The sequence below is a fragment of the Geotrypetes seraphini genome, chromosome 9 (assembly GCF_902459505.1).
Source record: "Geotrypetes seraphini chromosome 9, aGeoSer1.1, whole genome shotgun sequence".
Taxonomy (NCBI): Eukaryota; Metazoa; Chordata; class Amphibia; order Gymnophiona; family Dermophiidae; genus Geotrypetes; species Geotrypetes seraphini.
Genome location: NC_047092.1, coordinates 124,176,841 through 124,191,995, shown reverse-complemented (window position 1 = coordinate 124,191,995; position 15,155 = coordinate 124,176,841). Strand labels below are relative to the sequence as shown.

Here is a 15,155-nt window from a genome sequence, read left to right as displayed (position 1 = left end):
TTAGGGTATTCTTCTAAATTCTAGGGATGTCCATTCATTAGTGCTCATTGCCTACTTGCTAGAACTACAGCCTGGGGAAGTCACTTTGGGCCAGATTCTCTAACTGGAGCCATTGGCAGCAGCCACCTTAAAAGCAGCCGCCGATTGCGTGTCAATCATGTGATGGCATCGGTTACAGAATTGCGCCTCCTTCAAAGGTAAGTGCTAGAAATGTAGGCCAGGGTTTTCCAGGCTTACATATCCAGTGCCTACCTTTGACGTGAATTGCAGCTCTATAGGCGCTTTAGGACACATATCGCCACTTCTGGCGTTAGTCACACCTACAGTGGCATTAAGTGGCCTAAAGCACCTATGGAGGCATGATTCAGGCACTGATTTTTTGAGGTGCTGGTAGGTGCCTTGAAACTCGGTTAAAAACATTGTTTAAACGTTGTTTTTTTACTGAGCTAGGTGCCTAAAATACCATTGCTGTTTAGAAAATCTGATCCTTCATTCTCCATTGCCCCAAGTATGCTAGGTAGATTGTGAGCCTGCCGGGAAAGATAGGGAAAAATGCTTAAGTACCTGAATGTAAAACTGCTTAGACAACCTCCTTTGATAGGCGATATATAAAATAATTAATACACCTGGAAACCTTTAAACAGCTGCAAAATTTAACAGGTCATGTTGCTGTCACATGGCACAGTTACAGGCAGAATGGAAATTTCAGATTCTTGCTTACAAACTCTTAGGAGACCCTCACATTGCTTCTGAAATTTAAGCTCCCTTTGGACCAGTGCTGAGCTTCCTGGTTCCCCGACAACCCTCATATTTGTTTCTCAAAATGTTTAAATCTCTCTTCCTTACATGTTTCTTCTTTCCTCTTTTGGACTCCTGGACCAGAGCTTCAGGAAGGCAGCTCATTCCTTTACACCTTTTTATCTTTCCAGATAACTAGGTACCTCTGGATAAGAGCCTGATACAGTGGCGTAGTAAGTGGGAGACGGTCCACCCCAGGCGCTATCTTGGTGTAGGCACCGGCACTCATCATCCTCTCTGCTCACCCCACTCCTCCCCCTCCCCACTACCGTGCACATGCAGCCCTTCCCTCTTTAATGTTTGTCGTCCGAGCAGCAACCCCAATCTGCTGCTGCAACTCTCTGATGTCACTTCCTGGACACGCGCCTAGGAAGTGCCATCAGAGGAAGAGCCGATACTGGCGCAAGCAGAAGGTTGGGGTTGCTGCTCACGCCGTGAACATTAAAGAGGTATGGGGGAAGGAAAAGGGTGTGCATGCACAGAATGAGGGGGCAGCGAAGGAGCGGATAGGAGGAGCGGAGAAGATGGCGGGGGAGGGGCATCACTACCCCAGGCGCCTTTCAACCTCTCTACGCCACTAGCCTGATACACACTGCTGGAGCTCAGCTCAGGGTCCTCAGAGTGCGAGGTTTACTCCCTCAGAGTGGGGATACTCTGAATTCCACTATTGGATCCCTCAGGAATAGCTACTTATAATGAAATGCCAGAAGCATTACTATGACCATCAGCACCCACTACAGGACCTGGAAAGGCTTACTTCTTCCCTTCTCAATCTGATGAAAATGAAAGCAGGATAGTGGGTTGCTGCGTTTTCCTTGCACCATCCATAGCCTTCTAAACAGAACATTACTGAATTTCTTTGACCAACAGCTTAGGCCAGGGGTGGGCAAACTTTTTGACTTATGGGCCACAATAGGTTCATAAATTTGACAGAAGGGCTGGGTGGCATGGGGGGGAGGAGACCGAGGCAACAGGGGGTGTCCCACGGTGCGCGAGGAGTTGCTATGATACTGTCATTTCTGCGAGCCTTTCTCTCTCGCTTCCCACGCCTCACTATACTTCTATCTCTGTAGTTCCTAAAATTATTTTAATGTTAAACCTTCCCAAGCTTTCACTTATATTTCAATCGTATCTTATTTAAAACACATTGGCATAATTTCCCAACAACAACTGACTTACTTCATTAATTACTTCATGCAGTTTACAAAACTTCCCTGTCACATATACATAATGCTCATAAGTATGCAATCACTCACCAATATAGACTCCTCACCTCATTTGATTCAGCAGCATGGAAGAGAAAGGTAAAAAGCCCATCTCGTCCTCTGACTGAAGCACAGATTCGCGGATTATCTCAGGGTTTGCATTTTGTTACTTTAAAACTGCTCTCTTTCCATCCTCTTCTTGGGTGCCAAGGCTCTCCTCCAAGCAGCATTCGCATCTCTATCCCAAGGGGGCTTCCAAGGGACCAAAAAGCTGCAACCTCTTCCCACCTGGATGTAGTTGTTCTCGCAGTAGTTGGCTATCCTCTCCAGGTTCGTGAAGCTGTCAAGCAAGGCCCGCCGCTGCTCGGGATCTCCTCCTCCAGTAGCATCTTCATATCCTTAAATCGCTACCACCATAGGACTCTTAGGGTATGCATGTTATCTTGCATAGTTCTTTTTCCTTTCCATTTCTGATTTCTTTGTGTCTTTATCTATGTAGTTTGCCACATATTTCCTGTACGTGTATATATTATAATATGGCCATCCATTTCACTTTGCTATGGTTTGTATTGATATAACCTTATTTTTCACCTTTTCTGAGATTATAGTTTTATTATTGTTATTTCTTTTTCATCCACTTTCTTTAGTTTTATTAATTTATCATTTCACCAGTCCTATCTTATTATTATTTTTTATTTTTTCTTGCACCACACTACACATATTTATAATTTTCGTGCATGATGTTTCACACAGCTTTAGATCCACTATCATAGAGTTTTCTTTTTTGTCATTTACATAATACTTCATTCATAGGACCCCTGAAGAAGACATTTTGTCGAAACGCGGACCGTGTTGGGTCCTGTGCTATCAGCGGACTAGGTCCTATAGGTTTTTATGTGGATTATTTTATCTTTATATGGAATGTTTTATTGTGCATTTGGAACTTTGAGTCTTTCATTAAAGTCCATTTCAGGATCATCGTTGCTCCACACTGCTTTTTTTTTTTTTTCTTGGACTTTCTTCTCTGTGAATTCCCTGAGGTCAATTCTCCTTGGCTTGTTCAATCAATGATCTGAAACAATGTCAAAAAACATAGAATTTCATTTCTGCAAATTGGCACTTAAAATAAAATAACACTCTTTTCATTTACAATGGCAAAAAAGTTGGTTGGTTGGGCTGAGACCTTTTCAGCACCACTTCATAGATAAGAAGGAGGCTTAAGTTTTTTTTTTTTTTTTTTACATCTTTCCAGTTACTTCAGTTGCCTTTGAAATATTCAAACTACAGTAATTTGAAACTCTGTTGGTGCTGGTTAAATTCCAGTAACAGTTGCTATTCATATGCTTTATTGCCTTCTTTTACCCAGGAGGAATGCATCAAAGGAGTTATATATAACTTCCACAAGTGATAAAGAACCAGTGTTATAGTGAGCCTAACTATGCATACGTCAATGCTCAGATATTCAGGGATTTTTCAGACAGCCACCCGAGTAGCATAACTCATGGTGGTAAGATCCTCATTAATCCCAACCTAGAATTTATGATGTTTTAACAAATTTTTTCTTTTTACTTATTTCATCTATGTAATGTACTTTATGTATGTATATAAAGCCAACTTAGCTTTTATATATATGATTTCTGTCCCCTTAGCCGACACGTTTCGCTATCACTTCATCAGGATGGGGAAATCTTGATTCATGATGTGCTGAGAATTGAGTCGGTCCAGCGAATGGCCACCAGGATGGTCTTGGGGCTCAAGGATCTCACGTATGAAGAAAGACTGAATAAACTGTGGCTGTACTCACTTGAGGAACGAAGAGAGAGAGGAGACATGATTGAAACGTTTAAGTACATCACGGGACGTATCAAGTTGGAAGATGAGATCTTCTGTCTCATGGGACCCTCGACCACCAGAGGGCATCCGCTGAAAATCAGGGGAAGGGAAGTTTCATATCGACTCCAGAAAGTACTTCTTCACCGAAAGAGTGGTGGATCATTGGAACAAACTCCCACTGCAGGTGATTGAGGCCAGCAGCGTGTCAGATTTTAAGAGAAAATGGGATACTCACGTAGGATCCCTAAGGGAGTGAATTCAGGGGGGTGTGTATTTGGAATGGGCAGACTTGGTGGGCTATAGCCCTTTTCTGCCATCATTTTCTATGTTTCTATGTTTCTATGATGCTTGCATGCTTCAACATAGTCTCTGGCAACTTAAAAAGGAGTTATGACAGCTGATTGCTGACCTTGTCTCTTGATTTCCCAGGATGCTTATTACAGGTGATTTCAACTTACATGTTGATAACACACCCTAAAGCTACAGGATATATGTTTTCTTCTTTTTATGCATTCTTTGAGATTGCAGTACCATGTACAAGTTCCAAAACATGTTGATGCTCACTTGTTACATAATTTTTACTGTTCATATTGCTTTTCACAATTATCATCACTTCTTTGTCCTGGAGAGATCATTTCCTTTTCAATTTCTATATTTATTTGTAGTATTTATATACCACTTATAGTCTAAGTGGCTTACATTCAGGTACTCAAGCATTTTCCCCTCTCTGTCCTGGCAGGCTCATGCTCTATCTAATGTACCTGGGGCCATGTGGGATTAAGTAACTTCTCACAAAATACCTTTCTCACAAAAACTTTAAAGAACTCTTAAGCAGAATTCTTTAAAGTTTTTTGTGAGAAAGGTATTTTGCGAGATTATTTAATTCTTTCTCAGATCCTGTATATATTTTTGGTGGATTAAGTGGATTCGAGCCAGAATTCAATTCAAACTATACTGTCTACTCTTCAAAGTAATTAACGGTACTGCACCCACCTACCTAAATGACCGCCTAAACCGTAACCTTCCAACCAGAACAAGAAGAACACAGACATCATTCACATACCCACCACTCAAGGGTACTCACCGCAAAAAGCTTTATGATAGCCTCCTGGCAACACATGCTGCAAAACTCGAACCTTCCATCACCAGATTGTTAACCACATCATCAGACCTCAAGACATTCCGTAAAGAAATCAAAACACTACTGTTCAAAAAGCATATACAATCTACCTAACCTCCCTCACCCCATCCCCCAAGAAACCAAAACACTGCCGTCCAAAACATCTTCCGATGTTATTAAGTCTTTACTATCATTCTGTTATTAAGTCTCTATCCTCAAACTGTATTCTCTATTGTCATGTACCATCCTGGAAATGTCCAGTTCTCTTCTTATGTAATCCGCTTAGAACCGCAAGGTACAAGCGGAATAAAAATCACTAATGTAATGTAATGTAATGTAAGTGACTTGCCAGGGTCACAAGGAGCAGCATGGGATTTGAACCCACAACCTCCCCCCCTCTATTATTAGTAATGTTCAGGCTCCTGTTGCTGATTCACAGATCAGATCAGGCTGGTTAGGAAAAGTCAGATTCCAAGATCTGATAATTTTGTACCTGCCTTTACAGAACTTCCTTCTGATTATTTTTATTTAACAGAAGTCATTTATTAGAATCCAAGATAGCTATTAAGTGGGGGTAAGGACAGACTTCCATCTTTTTTAAGAGTGTGTTATGAGTTCTAATTATAATCACAAGGAAATTATTTTAGCATGGCTAATGTATCTTGCAAACTGCACTCTGTTTTTGCAGAACTGTCTTAAGAAGCAGATTCAATTTTTTCTGTGATGTGCAAACCAGCTATTAATCATGATCCCTCAAATTCTCTAAATGGCATCCATAGTTAGGCATGTAATTGGGCACACAGTTACAGAATAGGGCCAGTTGCATGTATAACATAATTAACTAATTGGCATTAAACTGGTGATAAATACCAATAATTGGTATTAACAAGCTCTAAGCGACACTAATTTGCCATTGACCACATAACAGACTTATGTCATAAGAACATAAGAACATAAGCAATGCCTCCACTGGGTCAGACCTGAGGTCCATCGTGCCCAGCAGTCCGCTCACGCGGCGGCCCAACAGGTCCAGGACCTCAGGTCTGACCCAGTGGAGGCATTGCTTATGTTCTTATGTTCTTATGACATAAGTCTGTTATGTGGTCAATGGCAAATTAGTGTCGCTTAGAGCTTGTTAATACCAATTATTGGTATTTATCACCAGTTTAATGCCAATTAGTTAATTATGTTATACATGCAACTGGCCCTATTCTGTAACTGTGTGCCCAATTACATGCCTAACTATGGATGCCATTTAGAGAATTTGAGGGATCATGATTAATAGCTGGTTTGCACATCACAGAAAAAATTGAATCTGCTTCTTAAGACAGTTCTGCAAAAACAGAGTGCAGTTTGCAAGATACATTAGCCTTGCTAAAATAATTTCCTTGTGATTATAATTAGAACACTCATAACACACTCTTAAAAAAGATGGAAGTCTATCCTTACCCCCACTTAATCCTCTATCTATACCCCTCTATCTCCTTTTCCCTCAGTATCCCACGATCCCTTTATCCCTCAGGAATCCATCCAATCCCTGTTTGAATCCTTGTACCGTACTCTGCCTGATCACTTCCTCCGGTAGCGCATTCCAAGTGTCCACGACCCTTTGGGTGAAAAAAAACTTCCTTGCATTTGTTTTGAACCTGTCTCCCTTCAGTTTCTCGGAATGCCCCCTCGTATTTGCTGTCCCCTTTAGTCTGAAGAATCTGTCCCTATCCACCCTCTCTATGCCCCTCATGATCTTGAATGTCTCTATCATATCTCCCCTGAGCCTCCTCTTCTCCAGAGAGAAGAGCCCCAGCCTATCCAGCCTCTCAGCGTATGAGCAGTGTTCCAGCCCTCTTACCATTTTCGTTGCTCTCCTTTGGACTCTCTCAAGTACCGCCATGTCCTTCTTGAGGTGCGGCGACCAATACTGAACGCAGTATTCCAGATGTGGACGCACCATCGCTCGATACAATGGCATGATGACTTCCCGTGTTCTGGTTGCTATGCCCTTCTTTATGATGCCCAGCATCCTGTTGGCTTTTTTCGAGGCTGCTGCGCACTGTGCAGATGGCTTCAGTGATGCATCCACCATCACACCCAAGTCTCTCTCGAGTCTGCTGTCTCCCAACAATACCCCCCCTAATTTGTAACTGAACAACGGGTTCTTTTTCCCTATATGCATGACCTTGCATTTGTCCACGTTGAAGCGCATTTGCCATTTGTTTGCCCAGTCTTCCAGCTTGTCTAGGTCCCTTTGTAGGTCCTCACACTCCTCCCTGGTCCTAACTCTGCCGCACAGTTTGGTATCATCTGCGAATTTTATAACCTCACACTTTGCCTCCTTTTCCAGGTCATTGATGAATATGTTGAAGAGTAAAGGCCCCAGCACCGATCCCTGTGGCACACCGCTCGTGACTCCCCGCCAGTCAGAATACTGACCCTTTACTCCAACCCTCTGCTGTCTGCCCGACAGCCAGTGCTTGATCCATCTGTGCACATCCCCTCCCACCCCGTGGTTCCACAGCTTCTTAAGTAGCCTTTTATGTGGCACCTTGTCAAAAGCCTTTTGAAAGTCGAGGTAAATGATGTCTATGGGCTCCCCATTGTCCACCCGACTGCTTATCCCCTCAAAGAAGTACAGAAGGTTCGTTAGGCACGACCTTCCCTTACAGAATCCGTGCTGGCTTGTTCTTAGTAGGCCATTCCTCTCGATGTGCTCGCAAATGCCGTCCTTGATCATAGCTTCCACCATCTTCCCTATAATTGAAGTCAGGCTCACCGGTCTGTAGTTCCCGGGGTCACCCCTCGATCCCTTCTTGAAGATGGGTGTGACATTTGCCAATTTCCAGTCCTCTGGCACCTCACCAGTTTTCAAGGATAGGTTGCAAACATGTTGGATTGTGTCCGCTATTTCCTGTCTTAGTTCCTTCAGAACCCTTGGGTGGATCCCGTCCGGGCCCGGTGATTTGCCGCATTTTAACCTGTCTATCTGTTGGAGGACATCCTCCCTACTTACCTCTATGTGCTCTAATTTTTCAGCCTGTTCCCCACTCATGAGCTCCTCTGAGTCTGGTATATTAGATGTGTCTTCGCTCGTGAAAACCGACGAGAAGAACGTGTTCAACCTCTCAGCTACCTCTTTATCCTCCTTAATCACTCCCTTCCTATCCCCATCGTCCAACGGCCCCACCTCCTCTCTCGCTGGTCGCTTCCCCTTAATGTAACTGAAGAATGCCTTGAAGTCTTTCGCCTCCTTGGCCAGCCCCTCTTCGTATTTCCCTTTTGCTTTTCTAACCTCCCGGTGGCATTCCTTTTGGCATTTCCTGTGCGCCTGGTGATTTTCCTCTGTTGGGTCCTTTTTCCATCTCCGGAAAGATACTTTTTTGTCCTTTATCGCCCTCTTTACTTCTATTGACATCCAAACCGGGTCCTTTGATCGTTTGTTCTTGCAGCCTTTCCTGAAATTGGGTACGTACATTCTCTGTGCTTCCTGCAGGGTGTTCCTGAATAGGGTCCAGGCGCTTCCCACAGTCTCCATCCTAAAGATGTTTCTGAGCTTCCTCCCCACCATTTCCCTCATAGCAACGTAGTTCCCTTTCTTGAAGTTCAGCGCAGTTGTTGCGGTCCTCCTAACTATGGGTGTCCCTCTTTCTAATGTGAATCTGATCGTGTTGTGATCACTGTTGCCTAGTGGTCCTCCCACTTCTACCCCTCTTGCAGGCCCCCCTAATCCGTTTAGGATGAGGTCAAGAGTAGTACCCCCTCGGGTCGGTTCTTTGACTAGTTGCTCCATGAAGCAGTCCTTCACAGCTTCTACAAATCCTGTCTCCCTAGTGCAGTTGGAGTGACCCGTACTCCAGTCTATCCCTGGGTAGTTGAAGTCCCCCATCACTGTTACACTTCCAGTCCTGCATTCCTGTCTCAATTCTGATTCCAAGTCGTGTCCGACTCCCTCTGGTGTACCAGGTGGTCGATAGTACAGCCCCAGTTTTATGCCCGCACCCTTGTTTCCCGGTAATTTGACCCACAACGATTCCAGCCCCTCTGCCTTTGTTGCCATATCCATCCCGACCGAGTGGATAGAGTCCTTTATATATAGTGCTATGCCTCCCCCCTTTTTGTGGGTCCTGTCCTTCCTATATAGCTTGAACCCCGGCAGCGCTACATCCCATTGATTTTCCTCTGTCCACCAGGTTTCTACAATTCCAATTATATCTAGGTCCTCTCCTTTGGTCCTCTCCTATATTCAGTGTTAGTATAGGAGGAGCATATGTATATCGAGGTGTTCTATTTTTACATGCATTTTATAGAATAGTTGCATTTATTATTTTTGGGCTGAAGAAATGGGAACACATTAGTCCCTATTATCAAAAACTTCATTGGCTGCCCCTGGAAGCAAGAGTTCTGTTTAAATTGTTCTGTCTTTGTTACAAATCATTATTTGGTCTGGCCCCCACGTACCTGGTTTCTCAATTTAATCTGGATAGTTCTATTAGGCTCACACGTAGAATTCATCTGTTCACCTATCCGACAATAAAGGCCTGCCACTACAAAAGATTCCTAGATAGAACGCTCACCTTCCAGGCAGGCAAATGGAACGATTGGCTGGGTAAAATTATCACGCATTCCTCATCCTACCTCAATTTTAGAAAATCTGTAAAAACGAATCTGTTTAATCAAATTATAACCTAAGAAGTTTTATAAACTTTCCTTTTCTTCCTTTCTGTAAGCTTGTATGCGATGTCTTTGTATTGTGACCACTTCACTGTTTGTTCAGCTCCTTTCGTTGTAAACTGCCTCGAATCATCATGGCTTATATTTGATAACAATATAGTGTAAAATCTTCGCTGATTGGCCAGCACATCTTATTGTATTCGATGACTTTATTTTGTGACCACTTCGCTGTTTGTCCAGCTCCTTTCGTTGTAAACTGCCTTGAATCATCATGGCTTATATTTGATAACAATGTAGTGTAAACTCTTCGCTGATTGTCCAGCACATCTTGTTGTAAACCGCCTCGAACTTTTGGCGGTATATAAGAACTTTGGCGGTATATAAGAATAAAATTATTATTATTATTATTATTATGCACCCAACTGCTACATTTATTTATTTATTCAATTTTTTATACCGTTCTCCCAAGGGAGCTCGGAATGGTTTACATGAATTTATTCAGGTACTAAAGCAGTTTTCCTTGTCTGTGGGCTCACAATCTATCTAATGTACCTGGAGCAGTGGGGGGATTAAGTGACTTGCTCAGGGTCACAAGGAGCAGTTTGGGTTTGAACCCACAACCTCAGGGTGCTGAGGCTGTAGCTTTAACCACTGCGCCACACATTCATCATTTATGCCAACCTTAGACATGACATAAGTGGTCATGCTTAAACTTTGGCAGACTTATACTACTATTTTATAACAGGTTTGGTACATAACTCTGCTGTTATTGGCGCCCAGTTTTTGGTGCCTAACTTTTAGCGACCTATACAGAATTTACCCTGATGTGTCCTTCATATTAACCAAGAAACACAAAAGTCCTCCTTCGTCCTCTGTTGTAATTGCAAAATCCAATGCTTTACATCATACAGTGTGGTTTATTATTTTGTCCTTGCAAGGTCTCACCTGAGAACGCTGGCGAAATCCAGGAGACAGTTGCTGGTCAAAAACCTTTTGTAGAGATTCCAGGGTGGGTAAGGTCCGAGACACCTCACTGGAAACAGAAACAGGTGCATCACAAAGGGATTGATTCATTAAAACATCTTTAACAATTATCTTTATTAATTTCAGTGGTTCAAAAGACCAATAATTCCAAAACATATTTTGTCCAGTATGGGTACCATTCAGACGTTTCTTATTGTTCTACAAATGCTTTCATTCTGCAGCTCCCTTGTATCTTATCTCTCCCTACACCCTTCCCTGGGAACTCTACATCATGCAAATCTTATTTATTTATTTAAAAAGGTCTTATATCCCACCCATCTAGTAATCTGAATGGCTAACAAAATCACATGCACATAACATACAATATTTAACAGAATAAACACACAAATTAAAATAAAGCACTGCAAAATCAACACTTCAAGAATAGGCCTGTTGGAATAGGATGGCTTTTAGATATTTTCAAAATGAGAGCAACAATTAAACTTAAATGTAAATACAACAGTAGAGTGTTCCATAATGATGGACCAGCAAACATAAACAGTGAATTCCTATAGTTTTCTAATCTGACATGCCTGAATTAAGGGACCTCCAGGAGATGCTGATTACTGGATCTCAGCGTTCAAGTGCAAATATAGATCTTCAAGGTGGCAGCAAGATAAGAAAGACTTTTAGCAAGAAGGACTTAAAAAATTCAAGTTGATATTTTGAAATGTATCTGCCATAGTATAGGTAACCAATGCAATTGCATAAAAAAAGTTGTACAGTGTTTCCCCCACCCTCAAATTTGCGGTTCGCAGACTCACTCATTCGTGGTCTGCTCCAACCGTGTCAAAGCAGCTCCTGATTGGTATAGCCCAACTTTACTATAGGAAGAGGCGGTCGGAGCAGACCATGAGTGATTTTCTTCACCCACTGGCACTCCAGCTGCCCTCTCCTACCTCCCCTGTCTTATGACAGGTGAAAAACTATTTGCGCTTTTTTGAAATTTGAGGGGGTTTCTGGAACAGAACCTCCGTGAATTTTGGGGGAGTACTGTAATATGTTCAAACCTTGTACATCCAAAAATCATTTGAGCAGTTGCACCCTGAGCAGTTACACCCTAGGCTACATGAAGTGCTCTTAAAGAGCATTTTGGAAGCCCCCAAAATAAAGAATTACAGTAATGAAATAACCGGTACACAAAAGCTTGGACAACTGTCTGAAAACGCCCCTAACACCCCCCCCCGACACCCCTCTGAACCCCCATCACCCCACCTCAACACCCCTGACACCTTACCCCAATACCCCCCAACCCCCCCAGATACTCCCCCCCCCACATCCCTGTACCTTAAATGACAATCTGGAGGGAGAGATGCCCATTCTCTCTTGCCAACAAGCCCACCTCTTCAAAATGATGGGCCTTACCCTTCCTGGTGCATTCTGGGATGCACTGAGAGGGGCCTAAGACTCTGATTGGCTCAGGGGCCTAAGGCCTCTCTCACCTGGGCCAATCAGAGCCTTAAGCCCTTCCCAATGCATCCCAGGGTGCAGCAGGAAGGGGAAGGCCTGCCATTTTGAAGTGGCAGGCTTGCCAACTTACTTCAGGTTACAGACCTCCTTGAACAAATTCAAAACAATAGGAGGAAATATTTTTTCACTCAGAGAAAAGTTAAGCTCTGGAACATATTGCAAGTGATTGTGGTAAGAGTGGCTAGCGTAGCTGGTTTGTTTTTTTTTGTAATCATTTTTATTAGAAAGGGTCCAACCAGGTAACAGGAACAACAATAATATCAAAAGCACAAATACAAATAGGCATGATATACATTATGTAGCTGGTTTTAAGAAAGGTTTGGACAATTTCCGTGAGGGAAAAGTCCATAGTCTGTTACTGAGAAAGACATGGGGGAAGCCACTGCGTGCCCTGCATCAGTTGCATGAAATATTGCTACTTTCTGGATTTTTGCCAGGTACTAGTAACCTGGATTAGCTATCGTGAGGATGGGCTACTGGGCTTGATGGACCATTGGTCTGACCCAGTAAGGCTATTCTTATGTTCTAAATCATTCCTTTTCTCCAATGCATACACCTAATTCCTCTCTCTCTTGTGCCTTTACTGGCTAAATTTCCTATCCTTCTTCTCGAAGTTCCGAGCAGGACTCTTCATTTTATCCCACCCCACTTTCCTATCAAACATTGTAGTTCTCTCCCCTTCCCTCATATTCATGTCATGTCTGACACATCCCATTCCCTCCAGTTTTAATTGTAAGCTACTTACGTAGACTTTTTGTGATAGGTGGGATATCAAGTTCTTAATAAACTTGAAAACTTAGACTGTTCACAATAAGCAGTTGAGGGCTGATCTACTCTGTCAGCATCTGCTTTTCTTTCACTGACCTCATGGGCGCAAAGATATAATGATACAAAAATGGGCTTACTTTCTTCTTTTCTTGATTTAGTCTCCCTGGTTTGAACTATGCACAAATACCAACCTAGTCTGAGCCAATTAAAAATCAGTTACTAAGGTCTTATCATGTTCAATATCTGTACTTCAAAATGAAAAATTTGGAAAGAATTCAATTTGCATTGATAAGATCAAACAAATATCATGGTTCAGTAAAATACTAATGCATTTAAAATTCTTTCATCCCTTGTTTGTGCACTGCTACTGAGAGGCCAAATAGAATCTCTTTTTGAGACTTCTCTATATTTTTTTTTAGTCAGCAAAGGTCACTGCAATAGTGGCAGTCACAGGGCAGGATTAACTTGAAAAGAGACATATGCCACAAACATTAATAAAAGAAGTGGTTACTTGCTTATTAAAGAGTCCAACTTTGGATATGTCAAATGTGAGCAATTACTGTCCCATCTCCAATTTACCTTTTTTGGCTATGATTGTTGAGAAGAGTGTTCTTCAGTTAACTAAATTTCTGACTGAAAAACAGATTCTGGATAAGTTCCAATTTGGCTTCAGGGATGATCATGACACAGAATCATTACTTGTCTCTCTGTTAGATACTATTTGTACTGGGTTTGATTGAGGTGACAATTTTGTTTTAGTGTCATTAGATGTATCATCTGCATTTGAAAACATAAATTCCAAAAAGATGGAGGAACTGGAGTACTAGGAAATTCAATCATACAGTCTAAACCCCAATTGATTAATCCTACCCTTCTTCTCGCAGTTCCAAGTAGGACTGGAATGACATTGAGATCTTCCCCTTCATTTTTTTTCCGACACAGCACTTTTGTCTAAAACAGTGCCCTGATGAAACAGTTATAAGACTGTGAAATGATGGCCACCGTTGGCTGTAGCAACAGATGAACTTGTTAAAAGCACTGAATCTGTGATAATGGCAAGAAAAGACTGATCCCTGGTGGGACACCACTAAGATAAGTACTTTTCTACACTTTTTTGCTTATCAGTGCATTCAAAATTTACTCTTAAAATATACACTTGTAGAAAAGGAAGTTTTATGCAGTCAGTGATAGAAGTGTGCAGGGGAGATAGTGCATGTAACAGCTCTTTCCTTCACAGCCTTGCGACTTCTGAGGCCAACTCTATGAGTGTCAGGAGCAGCGCGGGCCTTTCAGCACAATTTTGTAGAAGAGGGGGTTAATTTTAAGCAGTCTTTTAAAAAACTAGAGTGTTGCACACATAATCTTATTTGACTGGACAAGTTATTCCATAAAAACATCCCAGCAATCATAAACATTTTCGTTTTTGTAGATACATATCTTATATTCATAGCTGATTGTCATACTAACTTCATACTACCAACTAATCGCAGGGCTTTATCGGGTCTGTACATCTTCCAGAGACACTGGAACTAATATGGTACCGTTTGATGCAAAGTTTGGTGCACCAAAGATAATACTTTAAAACAAATTCTCTGTTCAATCGGTAACCAGTGTTTAATTTTTAATACAGGGGTAATGTGAGATGTTCTCATTACCTCACTAATCAATCTAGCTGTGGAGTTCATCATAACCTGTAAAGCTCTCAGCTTAGATTTGGCTAACCCCAGAAACAATGAATTACAGTAGTCTAGCCTACTCAAAAACAGTGATTGTACCACCATTCTAAAATCATAAGTTGTCAGGAGAGATTTCAGTTTATATAATAGACGAAGTTGAGCACAACCCTTTTGAACCATATTCAAAACTTGTTGCCCCATATTCAATGACATATCTAGGCAAACTCCCAAAATATTAATTTCCTTCTTTACATGTATCAATTCACCTATGATAGCCAAACTTGTCATCACAGCCAACTCACTATCTCTCTTTGCAATTATTAATTCTGTTTTATTCACATTCAGCTTTAGACCATGTTGGGTCATCCATTTGTATACTGTTGTCATACATTGGTTCAATTGCACCTCAACCTCTTTCTGTTGACCTTCAATCGGAAAAAAGAAGAGGATATCATCTGCATAGATCCTGTATTGAACCCTCAATGTTTGAAAAATGTGCCCAAGAGATGACATGTAAATAACACTGCAGTCAGGGCAGATCCCTGGGAGACTCCTCTACTGATTTTTGTTTTTGTCCGAGATATTCCATGATTCCAT

The 15,155-nt window shown here is 41.9% G+C and overlaps 1 protein-coding gene across 1 annotated transcript in view; it reads right to left on the bottom strand.

Annotated features, from left to right (window-relative positions):
* Nucleotides 1–15,155, bottom strand: part of INPP5D (inositol polyphosphate-5-phosphatase D) — a 377,227-nt gene that overhangs the window by 204,727 nt on the left and 157,345 nt on the right. Inside the window, exon 6 of the mRNA XM_033958845.1 lies at nt 10,567–10,654. Within this exon, the coding sequence (XP_033814736.1) occupies nt 10,567–10,654 (88 nt within the window). The remainder of the gene's footprint in view (nt 1–10,566; nt 10,655–15,155) is intronic.